This window comes from Oryza glaberrima, chromosome 7 (assembly GCF_000147395.1).
Source record: "Oryza glaberrima chromosome 7, OglaRS2, whole genome shotgun sequence".
Taxonomy (NCBI): Eukaryota; Viridiplantae; Streptophyta; class Magnoliopsida; order Poales; family Poaceae; genus Oryza; species Oryza glaberrima.
The window spans coordinates 1385933-1408104 of NC_068332.1; the positions used below are offsets into that span (position 1 = coordinate 1385933).

At 44.2% G+C, this 22172-nt stretch overlaps 5 protein-coding genes across 5 annotated transcripts; all 5 read left to right on the forward strand.

Annotated features, from left to right (window-relative positions):
* The first annotated feature begins 642 nt into the window (after positions 1–642).
* On the forward strand, positions 643–1359 carry LOC127780369 (pathogenesis-related protein PRB1-2-like). The gene has a single exon (XM_052307269.1). It carries the CDS (start codon positions 709–711, stop codon positions 1222–1224), a length of 516 nt encoding a protein of 171 aa, XP_052163229.1. The 5' UTR covers positions 643–708; the 3' UTR covers positions 1225–1359.
* Positions 1360–3962: 2603 nt separating this feature from the next.
* LOC127780377 (pathogenesis-related protein PRB1-2-like) lies at positions 3963–4879 on the forward strand. Its single transcript, XM_052307279.1, has one exon. The coding sequence runs from the start codon at positions 4125–4127 to the stop codon at positions 4653–4655; it is 531 nt and encodes a 176-aa protein (XP_052163239.1). The 5' UTR covers positions 3963–4124; the 3' UTR covers positions 4656–4879.
* A 4130-nt stretch (positions 4880–9009) lies between these two features.
* LOC127780729 (pathogenesis-related protein PRB1-3-like) lies at positions 9010–9522 on the forward strand. The gene has a single exon (XM_052307685.1). The coding sequence runs from the start codon at positions 9010–9012 to the stop codon at positions 9520–9522; it is 513 nt and encodes a 170-aa protein (XP_052163645.1).
* Positions 9523–12498: 2976 nt separating this feature from the next.
* On the forward strand, positions 12499–13014 carry LOC127780856 (pathogenesis-related protein PRB1-3-like). The gene has a single exon (XM_052307830.1). The coding sequence runs from the start codon at positions 12499–12501 to the stop codon at positions 13012–13014; it is 516 nt and encodes a 171-aa protein (XP_052163790.1).
* A 2317-nt stretch (positions 13015–15331) lies between these two features.
* On the forward strand, positions 15332–15847 carry LOC127780890 (pathogenesis-related protein PRB1-3-like). Its single transcript, XM_052307879.1, has one exon. The coding sequence runs from the start codon at positions 15332–15334 to the stop codon at positions 15845–15847; it is 516 nt and encodes a 171-aa protein (XP_052163839.1).
* Positions 15848–22172: the final 6325 nt, after the last annotated feature.

The window sequence follows — 22172 nt, forward strand, 5'->3', positions numbered from 1 at the left end:
CACACATAAGATGATAGCTTGCGTGGTGCAGTGGAATATTGGTGTGTTCAGTGCAGTTGTAAAATTTCAATATACACATACATATGAGAAAGATTATATATACGCTGATATGAACTATAAAAGTGTCATTGATCCAATGGGGTCAAAGATAAGTGATGGTGTAACTTTATAGTAATAACGTTCTACACTAAGTGAATCACTCAATGCTGAGTTATTTACTAATTAATGGTGAATAGTAGCTACAAAATGGATGGTTGTGATTAAGCATAGAAATGATCCAATAGCTCCTTTATTTTTTGTATGTTGAGCTATTGGCTATAGGATATATAAATAAGCAAGAAAAATAAAATCAAATTGCATTCACTACCTGCCCAGATGAAGAAAGTATGCAGCTGTGTGCCAAAGACTATAAGGTACAGTGTGAATACATGCATGGCTAGTTTGCGACAATTGACCACTTAATTAATTAATTAGTGGGAGTAATTAACATCTACTAGAAGCAACGTGACAGTGCAGGACCAAGTCTAAATTAAAGTCTTTCCAACCTCTCTTGTAATCGAGCTAAGCTATAGCTCTCATGATTTAGCTGCTATAAATACCTCAGCAAGCAACAAGTCTCAGCACAAGACATTAATTAATTAGCTTGAGAAACTCATCTGCTGGATCGTGCTTCTCTGTTACTAATTAACATCTCTGCAGTATTAATTAATGGCGTCGAAAGCCTTTGCGCTCGTGCTGCTGGCGGCGGCGACGCTCGCCATGGCGGCCAGCACGGCGGCGGCGCAGAACACGCCGCAGGACTTCCTCGACGCCCACAACGACGCCCGCCGCGGCGAGGGCGCCGGCCTCGCCGACGTCGGGTGGAACACGACGCTGCAGGCGTTCGCGGAGAACCACGTGGCGGGGCTCGCCGCCGCCGGCTGCAGCCTGGCGCACTCGCCGCCGGGCAGCGGCTACGGCGAGAACCTGTTCTGGGGCGGCGCCGGCAAGGCGTGGGCGGCGGCGGACGCCGTCGGCGACTGGATGAAGGAGAAGGCGTTCTACGTGTACAGCAGCAACACGTGCACGAAGGGGAAGCTGCTCGACTGCGGCCACTACACGCAGGTTGTGTGGGGGAGCACGACGTCGATCGGCTGCGCTCGCGCCGTCTGCAGCAGCGGCGCCGTCATCATCAGCTGCAACTATTTCCCCCCCGGCAACTACCCCGATCAGCGCCCTTACTAGTAGACTACTACTACATGAATGTACGCATCAGATATATATATATGGAATAAATTAATCTGAATGTATGTAAAACATATATACTGTACGTTATTTGTACTTATAATTACGTAATAAATAAAGGATTTGTTATATATTTATTACTAGTACAGTACTATACTAATTACTACATGAATGTACACATCAGATATATATATATGGAATAAATTAAACATGTTCATGTATGTACGTAAAGCATGCATACACAGTACGTTATTCGTACTTACTATAATAAATATAAATGATTTTTTATAATGAAAATTGCTTTCTACTACTACCTCCATCCCAAAATAAGTGCAGTCGTGGATATCCGTGTCCAACAGTTGATCGTTCGTCTTATTTGAAAAAAATATGAATTTTTTTAAAAAAATTAGTCACACATAAAGTATTATTCTTGTTTTATCATCTAATAACAATAAAATACTAATAAAATAACATTTCAAATAAGACAAGCAGTTAAACGTTGAACATAAACAGTGCAAAACTGCACTTATTTGGGAAGGAGAGAGTACTTTGTATGAATTTTCTTTTCGACCTCACTAGCCATGAAATAATTATTAATATGGAGTATAAGGTTAGATATTTAAACTCCGTAATATTAGATCATAAGGAAGCTATATTTATAATACGGCATTGATTTGTATCGGGACACTAATTTCCTTTACACTTTATCGGTAGATTGTTTTGTTTCTTCTCTTTCATACCATATACTTGCACGGTACGAAAACTATTTTTATGGGCGGATATGGTAACCAATTTATACAGTCGGTAGAAATGAATGATTTCCACAGGTGTCTACAAACCGTACAGAGAAAACAATTCCACATGTACATGTGTGTGCGAATCACCTGAAGAAAACCATTCTAACTGATAGTCCTCTTAAGGAATTGCGACCATATGTGAAAATGGGAAAAAGCTTAGAAAAAAACCATAATCACAGGCGGACTTAATGAACCGCCTGGGATAATCCCATTTTGTTGGCTTTACAAATACCAGAAGTTAAAAAATTCATTTTCATATATACGACTCTCTTAAGGTACGAGTACGACACGTGGAAATGAATTTACTACTTGATAATATTAACATATGGGACTACTAATATATACCATTAAAAGTTTTTTAGTGAAAAAATTCAAATGTTATAATAGTATAATTGTAATGTAATTATATTTGTAAATAGCTTGTAATTACAATATAATTTCTATATACCTATCATAAAAGCATACAGGTGCAAGCGATTAGTGGATAGCTAGCGTTCAAGTAGAGCGTCTCCAGTTTGATCCTTACCACACGCGCACAGAGAAGAAACACACAGATTTTTCTCCTCTCACGTTAGCAACCTTATTTAATGCATATCTACTGGCGGTTAAAAATGTGAAGAGAGAATCCCTTATATGCCACTGAAAATTTGTCTGATCCCTTATATGCCATTGAAAATTGGCTCTTCCCTTATATGCCATTGATCCAAATTTGCACACCCTCTCATGCCACTCCCGTCAGTTGACCGTGTGTTGACCGTTAAATCTCAAGGAAAAAAGACGTATTTAGCCTTCTGAGCATAGGGCATGCCTAACAACTCAAAGAGGGCAAATATGTCTTTTTTACTTGAGAGTTAACGGTCAACACACGGTCAACTGACGGTAGTGGTATGAGAGGGTGCGTAAATTTGGACCAATGGCATATAAGGGAAGAGCCAATTTATAGTGACATATAAGGGATCAGACCAATTTTCAATGGCATATAAGGAATTATCTCTGAAAGGTTCCTCTAATTTCTGTCGACACTTACTACTCTAGCAAAATCGTTAACATATACTCACTAGCTAGCTTGAAATACAACTATACTATTTGGAGTTTATATTATTTAGAGTTTAATCTGTTATGTTTTCAACATACAATATGTGTTGAATTTAGACTTGTATATTTGTGAAATGATATCATACATATGTTGTTAAATTTGTCAAAAGTGTATATGACTATTTGGATGACATTTTAATCTTAACAAAAAAAAGTAAATATTAGAGAATGACATAATATCAAATAATTAGAAGGGGTGAGGCTTCGAACATAGGATGGCTAGCCCACCACCTTGTGGAGCTAGCTAGAAGACCTGTGGATGTTTCTCATTTTAATCTTAAGAAGTCTTGAACAACATTATATTCTTTAACTTATGATTGGAGGTATATATACTATATAAATATACCACTAAATTCAATAAATTTACATAGGTTGCCTGATTTTTTTTCCCACTGGAATCATGTGTAGAAAAAGGCTGTGCTTTGCTACCCATCATTATCAACAATACTTGACATGCAAGATTTTTTTCCAGATAGTGTGATATCGATATGTATGACAGAAAAGTAAACATCAAGTTGATTCACCTGCCCAGCTAAAGAAAGTATATGGAGGTAACGCGTGCCATGGTATTAAAGTAATTTGGATCCATCCATGGCCACCAGTTTGCTAGAATTGACCAATTAATTATAATCAATGCAAAACGTGACAGTGCAAGACCAAGTCCAAGTCTTTCCAACCCCTGTCGTATTAGCATCGTCGTCGTATGTTCGTGAGTAGTACGTTGGGTACACTGCTACTCGAAAATTAAAGATCGATCAGGAAAATAATTGGAAAGTTCATTGCCAGTTGCCACGTCCCAAATATATATATATTGGTAGTGCAATCAGCCATGGTATTGCATGCAATTGATGCAATCGATGAGCTAAGCTAGCTCTCCTGATTCAGTTATAAATACCCTCAACAAGCAACACACATCGAAGCACAACACAATTACACACACATTAGCAGCTAGAGCTAAGCTTGAAAGACAAATTCGCATCAGCTTATCGGCTAATTAACATCGTCTGTATGGCGCAGATCAAAGCCTTTGCCCTCGTGCTGCTGGCGGCGGCGACGCTGGCCATGGCGGCCAGCACGGCGGCGGCGCAGAGCTCGCCGCAGGACTTCCTCGACGCCCACAACGCCGCCCGGCGCGGCGAGGGCGTCGGCCTCCCCGACGTGGCGTGGAGCACGACGCTGCAGGCGTTCGCGGAGAGCTACGTGGCGCAGCTCGCCGCCACCACCTGCAGCCTCGCGCACTCCAACAGCGAGGACCTGGGCTACGGCGAGAACCTGTACGGCCCGGCCGCCGCCGGCAGCAGCGCGGCGACGGCGGCGGCCGCGGTGGGGAAGTGGATGGAGGAGAAGGCGGACTACGTGTACAGCAGCAACACGTGCACGAGGGGGGCGCTGCTGGACTGCGGCCACTACACGCAGATCGTGTGGCGGAGCACGACGTCGATCGGCTGCGCGAGCGCCGCCTGCAGCAACGGCGGCGGCGTCATCGTCAGCTGCAACTATTCCCCGCCCGGCAACTGGCCCGATCAGCGCCCATACTAGACTATATATATTCTACTTAATTTAAGTAGCATATAACTATATATAATTAAGTGAGTACTTAATTTAGTCAGATGCAGCCGGATTGTGTGTGTGTGCGCGCCTATATATGTCTACATATGCATGTACGCATCATCAGATATGTATACGGAATAAACGACGTCGCTGTAAAATATATATTGTAAGTTATTCGTACTTACTATGATGAATAAAGGATTTTGTTACTACTCCCTCTGTCCTAAAATATAAGCATTTTGTTAAACCAATCTAATATGTTTGATAAATGACCGACTTGGCTTTATACGTGCGCGCAGGCACGATTGGAAACATTATATCATAGACTGACATTAGTGTCAGCAATATGCATATCATAATTAATTAAATGAAACGAATTGAACCAAAGGCCCACAAAACATACAAAATATTTCATACCGCCTAAATTATCGTGCTATCACCCGATGCTTCAACAAGCACTCGCTCCTTTCGTTTTCATGTTTTCTCCCTCCTCCATGTAATACAAGGATGATGTGGCTGTTGTTATCACCGATTGAGGAAGTACTATTATACTTGCTCTAACTGATACATGAAACTTGGTAGCATTGGTACCTGGTATCTATGTATACTAGCTGATACTTGGGTACCAGACCCTGCTGGTACCTAGAAACTAAGCCTAATACCAGCAGGTAACATCCGTGATACCCCGAGATATCATTCCCAATGCATGGCATCAGCCAAGGATGGCATACTGGTAGACAATATAGATGAGCAGCAAAGAGCTGACGAGAAGCACTTTGCGACCACCCCCTGTCCGCTTTGTCAACTCCATGCCCAGAACGACCGCCTCCGCCTTATCACCGGTGCCTCAGACCTTGTCCCCCTCGGCCCCGTGTCTTCCCTCTTCTTTCTCCTCAGCGATGACAACAGTGACCTCACCACCGCAATAGCCTCCCACTTTATTGACCTCACCAATTCTGATGGATCCGTGTGACCTCGTCGGCATCCATACTCTCACTAGTGCCTCTTGATCTGGTGTAGAAAGGGTGATTGGTTCTCCAGCGATCGGAGATAGGATCGATGTGGATGGGGGAGTTTGAGGAGGGAAGCAAGGAGGAGGACATAGTGACTGGTTGGGAGAAAGACGGTGGATAAACAGATCTACATCGATGGAATATAATGGTTCGCCATTAAGGTGTCCTGTCCCTAGACTGTATCCCGTGCAATAGTATTTATGATATTGAAATTTCCTTCTACTGCTTTGCATGATTTTTCTTTTCGAACTCAAGCCATGCAATAATATATCAAGCAAATTATACATTGTTAAACACCGTGTTAGAGTATAGGGTAGATAGAGTTATAATACGGCATTTATTTGCATCGAGACATTATATTCCTTTTTAAGGGATTATTTTGTATCTTCCTTCTCTACCCTACTTGCAATTGTACACAACTATTTTTACATGTAAATGATAAGCTATTTACACAATCGCACGAAACCCACTTGTTACTTAGGGCTGGATTTCCACATGTGTCTATGAAAAGCCTAGAGAAAATCATTCTAACATATATATGGTCCTTTCAAGGAACCACAATCGAGAAACGAATAAAGCTTTGAGAAAACCAGTATCTCAGATAGATGTCTTAAGAAATCGCCGAGGACAATCCTATTTTCGTAGAGGCTTTATAGAAATAATACTGCTTTCAGCTTAGCTTAATTTGTTTATCCCTCGAGGGGACTATTGCATGTCACCTCAATAGTCATCAAAGATTAAAAAAAACAAGATATATTAATGAGATATATAACTCTAAAAAAAATCATGTTCGAATTCAACTTCTAAGAATTTGAACGTGCATGTATTGTCAATTTTTTAAAAATGTTTTATGGTTTTTAGGGACATGTAAGAAAGGAGAAAATATTCTCGAGAGATAAAAATCCATCTCCTTTTTTATCTCTTCTCTTGTAACGATCGACTCACTTTCTATGATAAAATGGGCCGGCCACCTAAAATCGTCATTCGGTGGATCAATCTGAAGTCTCAAATTTGAACAATGCAACCATCCCTTTATCTACTCACACGTAATACACCATGACTTCAGATTTGATTTTCACATTCTTTTGATTAATTACCGCCCACCGATCGATGTGTACTTTATTGTTTTATATATATCAGAGTAGTTGAATAACCCGAAAGTAATTGCAACTTGATTGATACATCACTTTCAGAAAGAAAAAAATAGCAGATCATATAACCTGCTAACCACTGCAGGTTCCAAAAGAGAACGTGTGTATCCCATTTGATAATTTCAACCTCCCACGTCATTCATCAGAAACATTGAAGATTACAGTTATATAGTCCTAAGGTGCCCATAGTAATTAACTAGCTAGGCAGTTTGTCTTACAAGATTAATTAGCTAGACAGTGTATTGGGTTTGACAATCCATCCAGCCGTAGACAAATTAACTTTAAAAGTTAATAATTAAAATCACGTGCCATATACATGGACCACTTCATACATAGTTTGGATTCCATATATGGGATGCCTGATTTTCTGAAGTGTTTCTACTGGAGTCTGATCAAAAAGGTTTGTTTGGAGAGTTCGCTTATGCATTGTGTCCGTCAATGTTGTACTACCTGATGAGGTCATCACCACCAGGAATATGACCATGGTTACAATATATATTCATCAAACAAAAGGTGCATTTTTTCTTCCTCGCTTATACAAGTGAAATTGACGGAAATTACTTTCTCGCTTGAGATCGAATTTAACCAATGCAGCCCTACTCGGAAAAAAGAACTCGTCGAAAGGTTGACGATGCAGCGAAATATAATTATTGTATTGTTATGTGGATAATTTATAAAGACCCCGGATGTACATATTTATACCCTTATGTTGATACAAGTCCTGATTAGACATGAGATAAGACTCCTAACAACAAAAGGAAAATGACTAATTTTGCCTATTTAAGAGATATACTAACTATATGAAACTGCCTTACCATGGTCTTCATGATTTCTCTTTGAATTCAGCTTGATCTTGACTCTTGAGAAACTTCCATCTACCAATCAACTTCTTTCCTTAACTGAATTCTCTAAAGAACCATATCAAATTTTGGTGTTAACATTATCATAGTTATAGTGCGGTTTTGCTTAGATTATTTCGGCCATTCAAATTTCGCCGTTCATCGGTTTGTGGAACCCCAACTTCGAGTTCTGATTAATCATTCATCTGCAATTGAGTTGCTGTCTTTCTTGTTCTTGTTTGTGTTATTCAATTTGCATGCAGGGACTAGCCTTCTCGGCGAGGTTAATCAAGTTTCTGCAAGGTTTATAACCAAAGGATACGTGGTGCTGCGATTGCAGGGCTCGGATCGTGTGTGTCAAGTTTTCTTCAAATCGATAGTTATCTTCACCTGACGGAAGATTGGGCACCTCGTTTGCCATCACTACCCCACATTTTGCCACAACCTGTTGCAGACCAGTATAAACCCTCGGTGTCTCGATCTGACACTTACGAGCTCAAGGTTGCTAGATACTATCTGTTATTTACTAAAAACAAAGAGATTTGTAATCTTGTACAAAAATAAACCTTTCATCGATGATAGTAATTAAATTTGCCACAAGTGTTAAAACAGGGTGATATCAGTTATTTAGGTTTCAGTTCGGACTTTTTGTAATTTCGAATCGCTCGGCAAGCAACTATCTCGCCTGAATTTATTGGATTTTCTTGTGAATTTGGTCAAAATTAATTGAAATTCAGTTAAAATTTTGAAGAATTTCGTGAAAGATGTTATGAAAATCCCAAAAATCATGAACTTTTGGTGACCACCAAAATTCGGTCTTTCTGAAAAGTGTAAACCGTGGGTGACCACCGAAATTCGGTGATCATCCGATCGAATCGATGATCATATCCAACTTGGCAACATATGCAGATTGGTTTATGTCAGGACGATGACGTACGATACATAGAGATTTCAAAATGGCCGAGGGTATATACCAAGTCTGTCTGCTGAATTGACGTTTACCTTGTCTGCTGGATCGGATTGACCGTTTCACCTGGTATCATATTCCTAACCAGTGTGCATCGGTCGATGTCAGCTCGAGGTTTTTGCAGATTGAGAGATCACTACCAGACAGCATCATATGTTTGTATAGTACTTAATTATTAGCCATACGTGTTGAGATCACCCTGTGATATCGATCCGCCTATAAATACTGCCTAATTGCATGCGTTAATCATCATCGCTTCTGCATACAGGAGTCTTCCTAGCTAACTAGAGATATACATACAACTAGCTGCAGTAACAATTCGTGAATCAGCTAGGACCTGAGAAAACTGAACTGGTGGTGTACGTACACCCCATGGAGAGATCAGCAGTAGCAAAGATGGTGGTGGCCATGGCGGCTTTCGCGATGATTACCATGGCCACGACCACGACGGCGCAACAATTCTCGGCAGACGAGAAGGCGGCCTTCGTCCAGCTCCACAACAACGCCCGCGCGGCGGTCGGCGTCGGGCCGGTGGCGTGGAACGACGCGCTGGCGGCGCAGGCCCTGCAGCACGCGAGCTACTGCCAGACGCAGCACATCGCGGGGCCCTACGGCGAGAACCTGTGGTGGAGCTACGGCGCCGGCACCACCGGGACGCCGGCCCAGGCGATGAGCTACTGGGTGGGGGAGAGGCCGTACTACGACTACCGAAGCAACAGCTGCGTCGGCGGCCACCAATGCGGGCACTACACGCAGGTGGTGTGGAGGCGCACGGCGTACGTCAGCTGCGCCCGCGTCGCCTGCAACACCAACAACGGCATCGGCACCATCATCGCTTGCAACTACTACCCGGGTGGCAACATCTACAACGAGAGGCCCTACTAGATAGATAGATAGATTTCTGCACATGTCATGATGCCCTATGTATTATCTAAAATAAAAATGTGTATCCAGTAGTGCGTAAACGTATGTATTTTTTTACATAAATAATAAATAAATAAGTACGGATTTGCTAAATTAATTGCCCAGGAAAAGTGCATGTTGAAGTTGAATTGCTTCAAAAACTTGAATCCTTCGGTCCATTCTGTGGAGCGTTGAATTTGCATCGAACGAAAATATGGTGGGAAAATGGGAGGGACCTGTCGCACTATCACCGCTTCCTCCCCATTGGCGCCTCCTCCTTGCTCCTGCAGAACCCGCTGTTGCCCACACCATGGCGGTGGTATGTAGCCCCACATCGCACCCGGCCCCTCTCCTTCCTCCTAGACCATCATCACCTTAACCCCCTCCTGTTGTCGACGCTTCCACACTCGACCACCCACTACACCTCTCCACCCCCACCCTCCCCATCTCACACGACACCGCCCCTTCTACCCCCATTGATATCCTCTTCCCCCCTAGCTAGCTCAGCGCGGCGCGTTGCGGGTGTTGATGCTGCCACCTTCCTCAATCGGCTCCTGGAGGACACAGCTGGCGCCTTCATCAGCCAACTCTGGAGGGCGCTGTGGCATTCCTCCCCAAGCTCGTGGAGGTTACCGTTACATCCTCCTTACTGTTGTTGAGGTTGAGACGAGAGAGAGAGAGAGAGAGATGGGGAATGAGGTGGAAGAAACAGGGCTATGAGTATGACAGCTAGGGCCACCCTAATTTTAGGAATATTTATGTTATTAAGTTGTTGATTGATTTCCACATGGTTAATACATTACTGTCACAGTTACGGATAAGCATACCTCCTATCCTATGACTTATGTAATATACTAGTACTGGATAAGCATACCTCCTATCCTATGACTTATGTAATATACTAGTACTGTATACCTTTGCCTTTGCGTATATATACAGGTTGTATCTGTATGCGCTAAAGGAATTTATCAAGTGTTATGGAAAATATCCCTACAAATCGGGAGGTAAACATAGTTCTACTCGGAGGGGATAAGGTTTCTTCTATATCGTACAGGGTCCGATATCTCCGAGTCTTACTTGGAAGCCAAGGTGATCCATGGTATAAAAGGGACACCCCAGAAGAAGTTCAATGCATCGAATTTCATCGCCAACACACCAACCATAGTCTACAAAGTCGAAGCGCGTAAAGCCAAGTCGCTAGGAGATCTCATTGAATCCATTGACTACGATCTCATCGATATCGCCGAATTCACTACTCCAATTGTATTATGTGTTTTTCCATATGAATCCCATATAAACTGGACTAGAGCTATTACCTGATAAAGGGCTTGAATTAGTATAATCCTTGTCTCTTTTGCTTGCTTGATATTGTACCGTGTAGATCCTCGTACCAACGTACCCCGGTACCCTATTCATCCAGTCTACGGGTATCACCCGTCGACAATTACCACATTGGCGTCACCAAGGACTAAAACAACCTTGTAGTTGAACGGGGGGTAATTCGTCCGGTTAAGAAAATTCAGGGTAGAAAATGTCTGGTTGTGAGTCGTGACTATAATGGCCAAATGGGCTGCCCGACCCGACACGGCCCAGGCCTGGTCATGCCCGGGCCAAAGATTTGTCGGGCCGTGCGGCATGGCCCGACCTACACGCCGAGTCGTGCCGTGCCGGCCCACGTGCTCCACCAATGGCCCAGGCATAGCCAAGGCACAGGCAACTCATCGTGCTTTCTTTGAAATAAGTCTATTTTCCCTCCTTCATCTTTGGGTTGTGATATATATATAGCTAATAAGTCTATTTTACGTCCCTACTCTTTGGCCGTGCCATGCATATAATACGTCTATTTGTCCTCCCTATTCTGTGTGCCCTCTATACATATGGCTAAAAATAAGTCTATTTCACCTCCCTGAACTTTGTGCTGTGCCGGGCTGGCCCACTGTGCCGAGGCATAAGCCCAGGCATGACCCAACAGCCAGGTCGTGCCGATGCGGGCCCGACAGCGATCGGGCCATGCGGTGCCTGGGCTGGGTCAAAACCTCGTGCCCTGGGCTAGGACGTCGGGTCTCGGGCCTTATGGCCAACTATAGTCGTGACGTCCCAGAATAATTGGGGGGAAAAAAACAAAAGTAGGTAGGCAGCCGTGCTATAGATTATATATGACAATAATTTAGTAAACCTTCCATAGAATAGATTCCACAGAATAGATGATATATATGATAATAATTTGATAAACCTTTCGTAGAATATATGATAGTTAAATTTGTCACAAGTTAAGTGTTAAAAGAAGGTGAGATCAGTATCAAAACCCACCCCGGGCAATCTAGCCACTATCTCAAGTTAAGTGTTAAAAGAAGTTCTTGAATTTTTCTAATTTTCTGTGAATTTGGTCAAAATTATTTATTCAGATTCAGTTATAAGTTTAAATAATTCCTGCAAGAAAGCTCTAAGAATCATGAAATTTCGGTCTTTTCCAAAAAGTGAGATGAAGATCTCGGATGATCGAACTCGCCAACAGATCGGTTTATGTGAGGACGATGACGAGTTCTCTATAGGGATTTCAAAATGGTCGAGGATATATACCAAGTCTGTCTGTGCTGGGTTGACGTTGACCATGTCTGCTGGATCGGATTGACGCGCATTTACCGTTTCACCTGGTATCATTCTTAACCAGTGTGCATCGGCGATGTCAGCTCGATCGATCGATCGAGGTATGCACAGACACAACCAGCGAGCATTGTACGTTTGTCCGTACTTAATTAGCCATACGTGTTGATCACCCAGTGATCTCCGCCTATAAATACTGCCTAACTGCACGCGTTAATCATCGCCTCTGCATAGTACAGGAGTCTAGCTAGCTAGCTACCAATAGAGATCGATCGATCAGTAGCCATTCGTGAATTAATTCATTATTAGGACCTGAAAAACTGATCAATTGGTGATACGTACACTACCATGGGTATGGACATGAGATCAGTAGCAAAGATGGTGGTGGCCATGGCGGCCCTCGCCATGATCATGGCCACCACCACCACGGCGGCGCAGCAGCAATTCTCGGCGCGCGAGAAGGAGGTGTTCGTGCAGCTCCACAACAAGGCCCGGGCGGCGGTCGGCGTCGGCAGGGTGGCGTGGAGCGACGTGCTGGCGGCGAAAGCCCTGGAGCACGCCCGCTACTGCCGGAAGCAGCACATCCCGGGGAAGTACGGCGAGAACCTGTGGTGGAGCAGCGTCGGAGGCTCGACGGGGACGCCCGCCGAGGCGATGAGCTACTGGGTGGGCGAGAGGCCGTACTACGACTACCGCAGCAACAGCTGCATCGGCGGCCACCAGTGCGGGCACTACACGCAGGTGGTGTGGAGGCGCACGGCGTACGTCGGCTGCGCCCGCGTCACCTGCAACACCAACAACGGCATCGGCACCATCATCGTATGCAATTACTACCCGCGTGGTAACATCTACAACGAGAGGCCCTACTAGATATATAATCTGGTGGTGTACGCACGTATGTACGTACGTACTATATACTTATACGTATATATGTACATGAATATGTAGTTCATATTGGAATAATAAGATCTGGTCATGATACAGCAGTGCTACCTATCTAAGTATATCATCTAAAATAAAATAAAGACATATTGTCTGTCTACATATATGTATCCAGTATGTAAACATATCTATCTTTTTTTCCTAATTAAATAAAAAACGGGTTTGCTAAATGGACAGAAACACTGAATTTTATTTGTTGGAGGTGGCCAACAATAGGGATGTGCCTACTGACAGTAAATATAGATGGAGAGGAGACCCCTGCTCACCACTCCCTGTCTCCGCTACTTACTACTGAACCAGCAGCCCTCACAAGTGAGGGGAGGGGGCTATTTATAGCCAAAGCCCAGATTCTGCCCGTTATGCACAATAATTGAGATTTTCGGATATTCCGAAATATTTTTGGACATGTCCGAAAATTTCAGCTCAGCACCAACAGCAAAGTCAACGAGAGATTTTTTGGACATTCCGAAAACTTTTTGGACAAGTCCGAAAATTTCCAGAACCAAAAACACCATATTCCGAGACCAAGCTATCTCCAACTTGACTCATTAGTAGCAAACAACAGTATTACATACGTATAGTATCCATCTAGAAGCCATAAATATGAAACAATCACGGATATCTAAATAAACAACCCGAAACCGAAACCGACACAGCGTCGGCCGGTCAAACCGCGGGCTAGCCGGTTTGACCGCGCGATACACGCCGGTCTGACCAGCAACCACTGCCCGGTCTGACCGGACCCAAATCAACAGCAGTACCTGTAGATCACCTGTAAAATCCAATTATCTCCAAAACCACTTTGCAAATAAATTTCAAATATCAAAACCAATAATCTCAGATGACAATTGTTCATCACAGAATAATAATCAAAAACACCTTTGATTTTACATATTTGAACTCAGAATCTTAGGGTGCTACTTAGATCACTGTAACCACTAGGCTACTCAAGATGCTAGCTAGTTAGCTAGATGCTGAAAGAAGCGGCTGGCTTGTGCAGAAATCAAATAATTAATGAAGCGTAAACATGTTTACATTGTTGACTTGCATTTTGTGACTTTTAGGTAAGAGACTCCGTCCTAGTATTTTAAGTGTCATTATCACATCACTGTAAGAATTTCATGTACCGTGAAGAATAGCGTAATTTACTCAAAATATAAGCATAATTCTTCCTGATCTCCGTCGAAAATCAATGGGGCATATACACTACTAGAAAAATGATCTTTGCTACGTCGGCTGTTTTCTACAGTAGTCCTCGTTCCAAAAAGAACAAATCGGGACTAAAGATTGTTTTTAGTCTCGGCTATAAAAATTTTGATCTTTAGTCCTGGTTTATGGCCTGTCAGAGGCATGTCAGGGAGCCGAAAATCTTTAGTCCCGGTTGATAACACCAACTGGGACTAAAGATTACCAATCTTTAGTCCCTGTTGGTGACATCAACCGGGAGTAAAGATCATTTAGATCTTTAATCCCGGTTGATAACACCAACCGAGACTAAAAATCTATCTTTAGTCCCGGTTGAAAACTCCAACCGGGAGTACATATTTTTCTCCCATATCTGATCAGTTAAGTCCCAGATCATACTTCCTCCTCACCGATATATTTAGATAAGATCAGATCCTCCTCCTATATCTCAGATCTCCTTCCTCTCCTCCCCTTTCTCCTCTTCCCCCCTCCCCTTCCTCCTCCTCCCCTCTCCTCCTCACATCTGACGGCCGGCGTCGGCGGGCAGTGGCGGCTGGCGCTGTCGGCGAGGCAGCGCGCGGCGGCGGGCAGAGGGGCCGCGCGCAGCGGCGGCCGGCGCTGCCGCGCACGGGGCGGCAGCGCGCGGCCAGTGTGTGTTTTTGCATCAACAGCGGCAGCGCGTCGGTTCTCCTCTCCATTTTTTTAATAATTTGTTATTTGAGAGATGTATAATTTCTTTTATTACAATTTGTGATTCATTGCATGGATCTGAGATGTATAATCGATCTGTGATGTATTTGATTTGTATGTAATTTTTTTAAGATTTGTGATGTAGTTGATTTGTGTGTAAGTAACTTAGGATTTGTATTTGTGATGTGAATGATTTGGGATGTTACATTGATTTGGGATTTGGGGTTTGATTTGGGTACATGCATGGCACTCAGATTTGGGGATTTGGTATTTGATTTGGGTATATACATCACACTCAATTTGGAAGAAAATAAAAAAAATGGACCAAACGGGAAACTGATCAATTGGTGATACGTACACTACCATGGGTATGGACATGAGATCAGTAGCAAAGATGGTGGTGGCCATGGCGGCCCTCGCCATGATCATGGCCTCCACCACCACGGCGGCGCAGCAGCAATTCTCGGCGCGCGAGAAGGAGGTGTTCGTGCAGCTCCACAACAAGGCCCGGGCGGCGGTCGGCGTCGGCAGGGTGGCGTGGAGCGACGTGCTGGCGGCGAAAGCCCTGGAGCACGCCCGCTACTGCCGGAAGCAGCACATCCCGGGGAAGTACGGCGAGAACCTGTGGTGGAGCAGCGTCGGAGGCTCGACGGGGACGCCCGCCGAGGCGATGAGCTACTGGGTGGGCGAGAGGCCGTACTACGACTACCGCAGCAACAGCTGCATCGGCGGCCACCAGTGCGGGCACTACACGCAGGTGGTGTGGAGGCGCACGGCGTACGTCGGCTGCGCCCGCGTCACCTGCAACACCAACAACGGCATCGGCACCATCATCGCATGCAATTACTACCCGCGTGGTAACATCTACAACGAGAGGCCCTACTAGATATATAATCTGGTGGTGTACGCACGTATGTACGTACGTACTATATACTTATACGTATATATGTACATGAATATGTAGTTCATATTGGAATAATAAGATCTGGTCATGATACAGCAGTGCTACCTATCTAAGTATATCATCTAAAATAAAATAAAGACATATTGTCTGTCTACATATATGTATCCAGTATGTAAACATATCTATCTTTTTTTCCTAATTAAATAAAAAACGGGTTTGCTAAATGGACAGAAACACTGAATTTTATTTGTTGGAGGTGGCCAACAATAGGGATGTGCCTACTGACAGTAAATATAGATGGAGAGGAGACCCCTGCTCACCACTCCCTGTCTCCGCTACTTACTACTGAACATCACTCAACCGCAAAAACGGATATAACGACTTCCCCATCTTCTAAAGCCGGTGCAAAAGCCTCCTTAGTTTAGTGATTTGGGAGGCAATTCCGTCTGACTTTTAGTGCAGCTTTAACCCCGCGGTTGACTGGCCGAGTCAACTTATGGATCCCACCTGCCAGTGTTTTCCTTCGTCATATTTTCTTCCTCACCTCTATATAAGAAAGTTAGAGGAGAGGAGGAAGAACGAAGAGATGAAATATTGGTTCTATGTGTGAATTTTACCAATATACAAAAAATTAGTTGCACATGAACATAAATGAGAAATATAGGAGTACTAAACCGAAATATAAGCATTTTCCAGAGTTTTTCTATAAAGATTAAATTAAAGAATTGAAATAAAATTAGTGTTATTGACTAATTATATGAGAAAGTTGGTGGACAAATTAAATGAGAGATAATTGTGGCCTGTTATTTTCTTCAACTTGCTCTTTTCTCTGTTAGCATGTTTTTTAAAGTATTAAATGTTGTGTCTTTTGCAAAGCTTTTCTATATATAGTAGTTGTTTGAAAAAAAATCCATTTTCTAATTTTGTAATAGTTATTATTTAATTAATTAGTTTTCTCGTTTCACATGCACTTCTTTTTTCAAACCTAGGTAAGGAACGCAGGTAGTGATTGGTTAATATACAGGTGGAGAAGCGACTTAATTATATTTTACGATGAAAATTAATGAAAATGTTAGATGCAGCTATATATATTTCTACGTGGCAACGATCTTAATCATGCGGGCATCGATGGCAAAGAAAGTAAAGAACAGAGTGATGGACAACAAATCTTAATTCAAGAGAAATCTTGGAGAATCAAGGCATATATTCAACGTCCTATTTCAATTTTTTGTTTTCAGATTGAACATTGCCACGCGCGCGGCGCACTCCCTCCCTCTTGGCAGACGCGCGCGGTGCATGCATGTGAACGTACGGCACGGTACGTTTGCTCCTGCAGCAGAACGCATGCACTGTACACCACCTTTCACATCCTCTTCTTGTCATGCATGTATTATGTATATATATGCTTTGCCCCGCGAGTTCGCGTTACCCTCCGCGCGCGGCATCATTGGCGTATGACCAGAGCCGGGCCAGGATTTTCAGGCTGGGTATTCAAAATATAGAAGAGTAATCTTTTTAGCATGTTTCACATATTACTAAACTACAAATTGTGTAACATGAATTGGATATAATTTCATATATTTATATAATTGATTTATACTACGTACTAATTACCAATTGTTCAACAAATAGAAAGTACTAAACTACTACTCATTTTATTCCATAATATAAGTGCATGACCAAAATCCCTTATATTATAGGACAAAAGGAGTATTAAATGCAAGCCGGCCTAAATGCCTAACAGTACTAGGGTCCCTTTCCTTCTAGCTCTCTGATTAGTTTCTCTTGATAAATCAGCAGCTGCATTAGCAATTTAGCAGCTGCGCTAGCACTAGGATTGCTAGATACACATGCACTAGCACTGAGCTGCTAGATCCGCCAAAATCCATGATAGTACTGGACTACTTGTAGTTGTAGCAAGAAAATAAGAAAAGAATTGCAGATCAAGCATGGGAAGCCAAGCCAGAAGAGGGGATTTGGCTCACAGCCTCACAGGGGAACGAAGATAAGTGTGCTCGTGCTTCCGTGGTGCCGGCGGCGGCGACCATACGGCCTCCACCTGGCGTTGGTGCGCGCTGCCCCCAGCTGCGATGCCGTTGCTTCGGCGTGTGGCGACGGCGCCGGCACCGGACCGTGTGAGGCCACGAGTGTGAGGGGTGTCCGGCCGAATCCGCCGCGCGCCCGCCGCCCGCTACCCCGCGCACCGGAGGTCTAGAGCCAAGCTGCACGCCGGCGCCGGCGTCTGCGCGTCGGCACACTACCATGACGCCGCCGCACGCCATATTGCACCACCTGCCCGCCTCGCCCCCGCACCGCCGTCCGCCTCCGGTCTCCAGACTCCAGCTAGGGTTTGGGGAATTAGGGGAAGGGGGAGAGCAGAGAAGAAATCAGCCGGAATGGGCTTAGAGGGAGAGAGGAGAGGGAGAGGGGAGTGGGAAATTTGGGCCCAATAACTTGGGCCAATAGAGGAGGAAGGGTGAAGCAAGGCCTAAAATGAGCAGTTTATTTATCTATTGGGCTGTTTAAGGTTTTCTCTTTATTGTTTTGAATACATATATGAAATATATAGTATATATATTTATTTTTGTCAAAAATTCTTGGGTATACATCTGAATACCCTCTCGAGGTACTTGCTAGTACCACCACGCAGGAGCGGATCCAGAACAAGATTTAAGGGGGGCTCATCTCTTTGTTTCTTCTTCAGTCCCCTTACTTTTCATTTTCTCCCTAGTATTCCCCTTTTATCTCCCCTTCTACTAATGATTTCTACTAATGATGATCTAGCGGGATAGGGGAGACTCGAGTTCCCCAGCACCCACGCTGATCCGTCCCTGCCACCATGTACCAAACAAAATACGACCATTCATTCATAACATGGGTACAATTGGGATGAAGCAAAACAGGCAGCTAGCGATGACCTCCTCATCCTCATGATCTCACGGGCATAAGGTCGGCAGCACCACATTCAGCCCTATGCCAAGCACGACTCCGTTTCATCAGCTCGCATGCGTAGGTGTCACAGCTAGCCGCTGCCGCTGCCTGTCCTCCCCCGCCAAAAAAAAAAAAACCCGCAGTTGATGAGAGAGGCTAAGTTTGATTTCTGTATTCTGTTGATGTTTTGTTCAATATTGTTTACGGAACATCCAACAAAATCCCAAAGAGATACAACTACAAGGAAAAAAATGAAACCAATCAAAACAAGAGATCCGGGAGAAGCAACCATCGCCGCCGAATCCTTGTCTCCTTGATCCGTTACTGCTAGTGCCGCTGAAGCCACCTGCCACAGAAAGTGAAGGCCCACTTCAGGGTAAATCCATGATCCAAGCAACGCTGCCTATTTGCGAATTTAGGATTTGCCTTCAACTTCACAGCCCGTCACTTAGGCAAAAAGACAATACTACTATTTCACTTCATGATCCATGTGCTGGTACCACCTCACTAGCAACATGATACTACACAGTACTACTAATTCTGAGGTGTCTGATCTACACCAATGGATGATCTGGATTAATTTGGTACCTACCCCTGCTAGACCAGAAAAATTCTCTAAATGGAGTTATTCCACTGCCAAACTCGCGCACGAGGCATAGCTGTGTGGTTGACTTGGTTCGTCGGCGAATGTGGCGCCGAGTTTAGCTACTCCTTCGATTCCAATACGTAGCAATCTAGGATGGATTTAGACTCATCTTAAGACTACACTGGTGGAGAAACGATTTTTTACTCCCGGTTGAGAACCCTCTATAGTTCCGGTTTTTCAACCGGGAGTATCTTTAGTCCCGGTTCAAATACCCGGGATTAAAGATCGATTTTTAGTCCCGGTTGGTGTTACCGGTTGGAGGGTTTTTTTCTTTTCTCCCTTTATTTTCACTGTTCTTTTGCTATTTGCCCAAATCATCTTAGATCAAACATTCACAGCAAATCATTCACAACATTATCTTAGATCAAACATTCACAGCACTCAGCAATATAGTTCATCCAAATCATTCCCAGCAATAGTTCATCCCAAATCATTCACGCAATAGTTCATCCCCAAATCATTCACAACAACAACAACACAGATCAAATTACACATTCAACACAGATCATATCAATCAACAGAGATCGAATCGCACATTAAGAAAAAAAAAGAAAAAAAGAAAAATAATCCACGGCAGCGCCGGCCTCCACCGCCTGCCGCCGCACTGGCCTCCGCGCTGGGCGCCGCCGGGCGCAGCCCTCCGCGCGAGGCTGCCGCCCGGCCGCCTCCCCCTTCAGATCCGGCGGCGGCCGGTCGCCTCCCCTCCGGATCCGGGCCGTCCGGCTGCCGCGGCGCGAGGCCGCCTCCACCATGCCTCTCGAGGGCCCCACCGCTGCCGCCCGGCTGGCCACCGCTGCGCGAGGCCGCCTCCACCTCCGCCCGGCCACTGACGGAAGAGAGGGGAGGAATAGAACGGGGAGAGGAGGAGGAGGAAGAGGAAGAGATGGGAGAAGGAAGAGATAAGATGGAAGAGAGGGGAGGAATAGAACGAGGAGAGGAGGAGGAAGAGGAAGAGACGAGAGAAGGAAGAGATAAAGTTAGGGAAGAGATAAGAATATAATTTATTAACTCCTCGATCTCGCGCACGCCTCATCCTCTCCGCCACGCATGCGCGCATACCGATCTTTTGTTCCGGTTTAGGCTACCAACCGGAACTAGAAATAGATTTTTAATCCCGGTTGGATAATAGGATTACCAACCGGGACTAAAGATAATAGGGATCCTTTTTCCCGGTTGGTGTTACCAACCAGGACTAAAAATAGATTTTTAGTCCCGGTTGACAACACCAACCGGGACTAAAGATAAAAAAGTAGCTCTAACCTTTTGAACCGGGACTAAAGATAATCTTTAGTCCCGATTTTTATTGCAACCGGGACTAGTGTGGATTTTAGCTGACCGACCAAAGATGGTTTCTCCACCAGTGCTATAAATATGTCTAGATTTATAGTTTTAGGATAGTCTAATTCTATCCTAGATTGCTATACATTAAGACGAAGGTACTTGTTGATCTCCTTGGCCTTTTCTCAAAAGTCACGGTGGGTCTCATAGGATGATATTTGTTCCAGCTTGTTTGGAGGCTGGGACCACTAGTATGTTTATATTTCAAAAGTGAAGCAGAATAGTTCTTTTTTTAGAAAAAAAAGAGTAAAGTGTATTACCGGTCCCTAAACTTGTTTGTCTGTATTATCTAGGTCCCTAAACTGTCAAAATACATTTTTGGATTTTCGAACTTGTCAAAATATGTCATTCTGGTCCTAAATTACCATAACCACTTTGGAATCCTACATGGTGCTCCTGTGGCATGCCACACGGGAGTTGACTCATTTCTTTATCTTCTTTCTTCCACTTTTCTTCTATTCTTCCTTTCTCTTGGTGTGGAAAAAAGAGAAAAAAAAGAGAAGGAAAATGCAGAGGGGAGGAAAAAGAAGAAAAAGAAAAATTTAGGACTAGGATGTTTACGTGGCATGTCACTTTATTGTCGATGTGGTATGCCATGTAAGCGTCACGTAGGATCTTGGAGGGGTCGTGGCAATTTGGGACCGGAATGACAAGTTCGTGGACCTAAAAATGTATTTTAACAGTTCGAGAACCTAGATGACATGAGTGAACAAGTTTAAAAACCAAGCACTTTAAAGCGGGACTGGCTTGCTGGGACAAGCACTACTACTAGTAGATCGAGTGGAGGGGATTTACTACACGTCCGACACTCCGACAACAAATACTAGGTGTTTCATGAATGCATCAGCAGTAGCACCATCACCGTCACAAATTGGAGTAATTAAATCGTGGCGATGGTGGCCAACTCGATCGGCGCACAGGAACTTGCCTGGGTTGACCTGTCCATGATGGCTAACTTGGCGCACATATGTACAGGTTGGCTAGCTTGGTCCTCGGGCGTACGTCGCAAGCGGGCTCGGCATAGGTGGCTAACGGTCGACGAGGCCTCTTGGTATATGGGACTGTGCGTGTTATCATCAAAGCAGTGCACGTACGTATGGGAAACGGGATTGAGCCAAAGCGGTTTGTTGCTCGTGGTGCGGACGTGGCGACAAGCTACCGCCACAGTGTACCCTGCTCAGAGGCTCGGGTTCATGCGGTCGTTACACGTATGACAACAGGCGTGTTGAGCGGTTGGCCTACTTTGCTATTGAGCAAGCAAGTTACACCTTTAAATCTCTTGCTGCTACAAAGTAGAGCAGGTTATTCCGCCGGCGAATCTCAGTCAAGGGTCCATGCTGAAGCTGCGCGTGCAACACATACGTAATTCTCCATCAACTTTTTCATTCCGAG

Bases quoted from the DNA above. Each gene is read 5' to 3' on its own strand.
- LOC127780369 (XM_052307269.1), top strand. From the start codon at position 709: ATGGCGTCGAAAGCCTTTGCGCTCGTGCTGCTGGCGGCGGCGACGCTC.
- LOC127780377 (XM_052307279.1), top strand. From the start codon at position 4,125: ATGGCGCAGATCAAAGCCTTTGCCCTCGTGCTGCTGGCGGCGGCGACG.
- LOC127780729 (XM_052307685.1), top strand. From the start codon at position 9,010: ATGGAGAGATCAGCAGTAGCAAAGATGGTGGTGGCCATGGCGGCTTTC.
- LOC127780856 (XM_052307830.1), top strand. From the start codon at position 12,499: ATGGACATGAGATCAGTAGCAAAGATGGTGGTGGCCATGGCGGCCCTC.
- LOC127780890 (XM_052307879.1), top strand. From the start codon at position 15,332: ATGGACATGAGATCAGTAGCAAAGATGGTGGTGGCCATGGCGGCCCTC.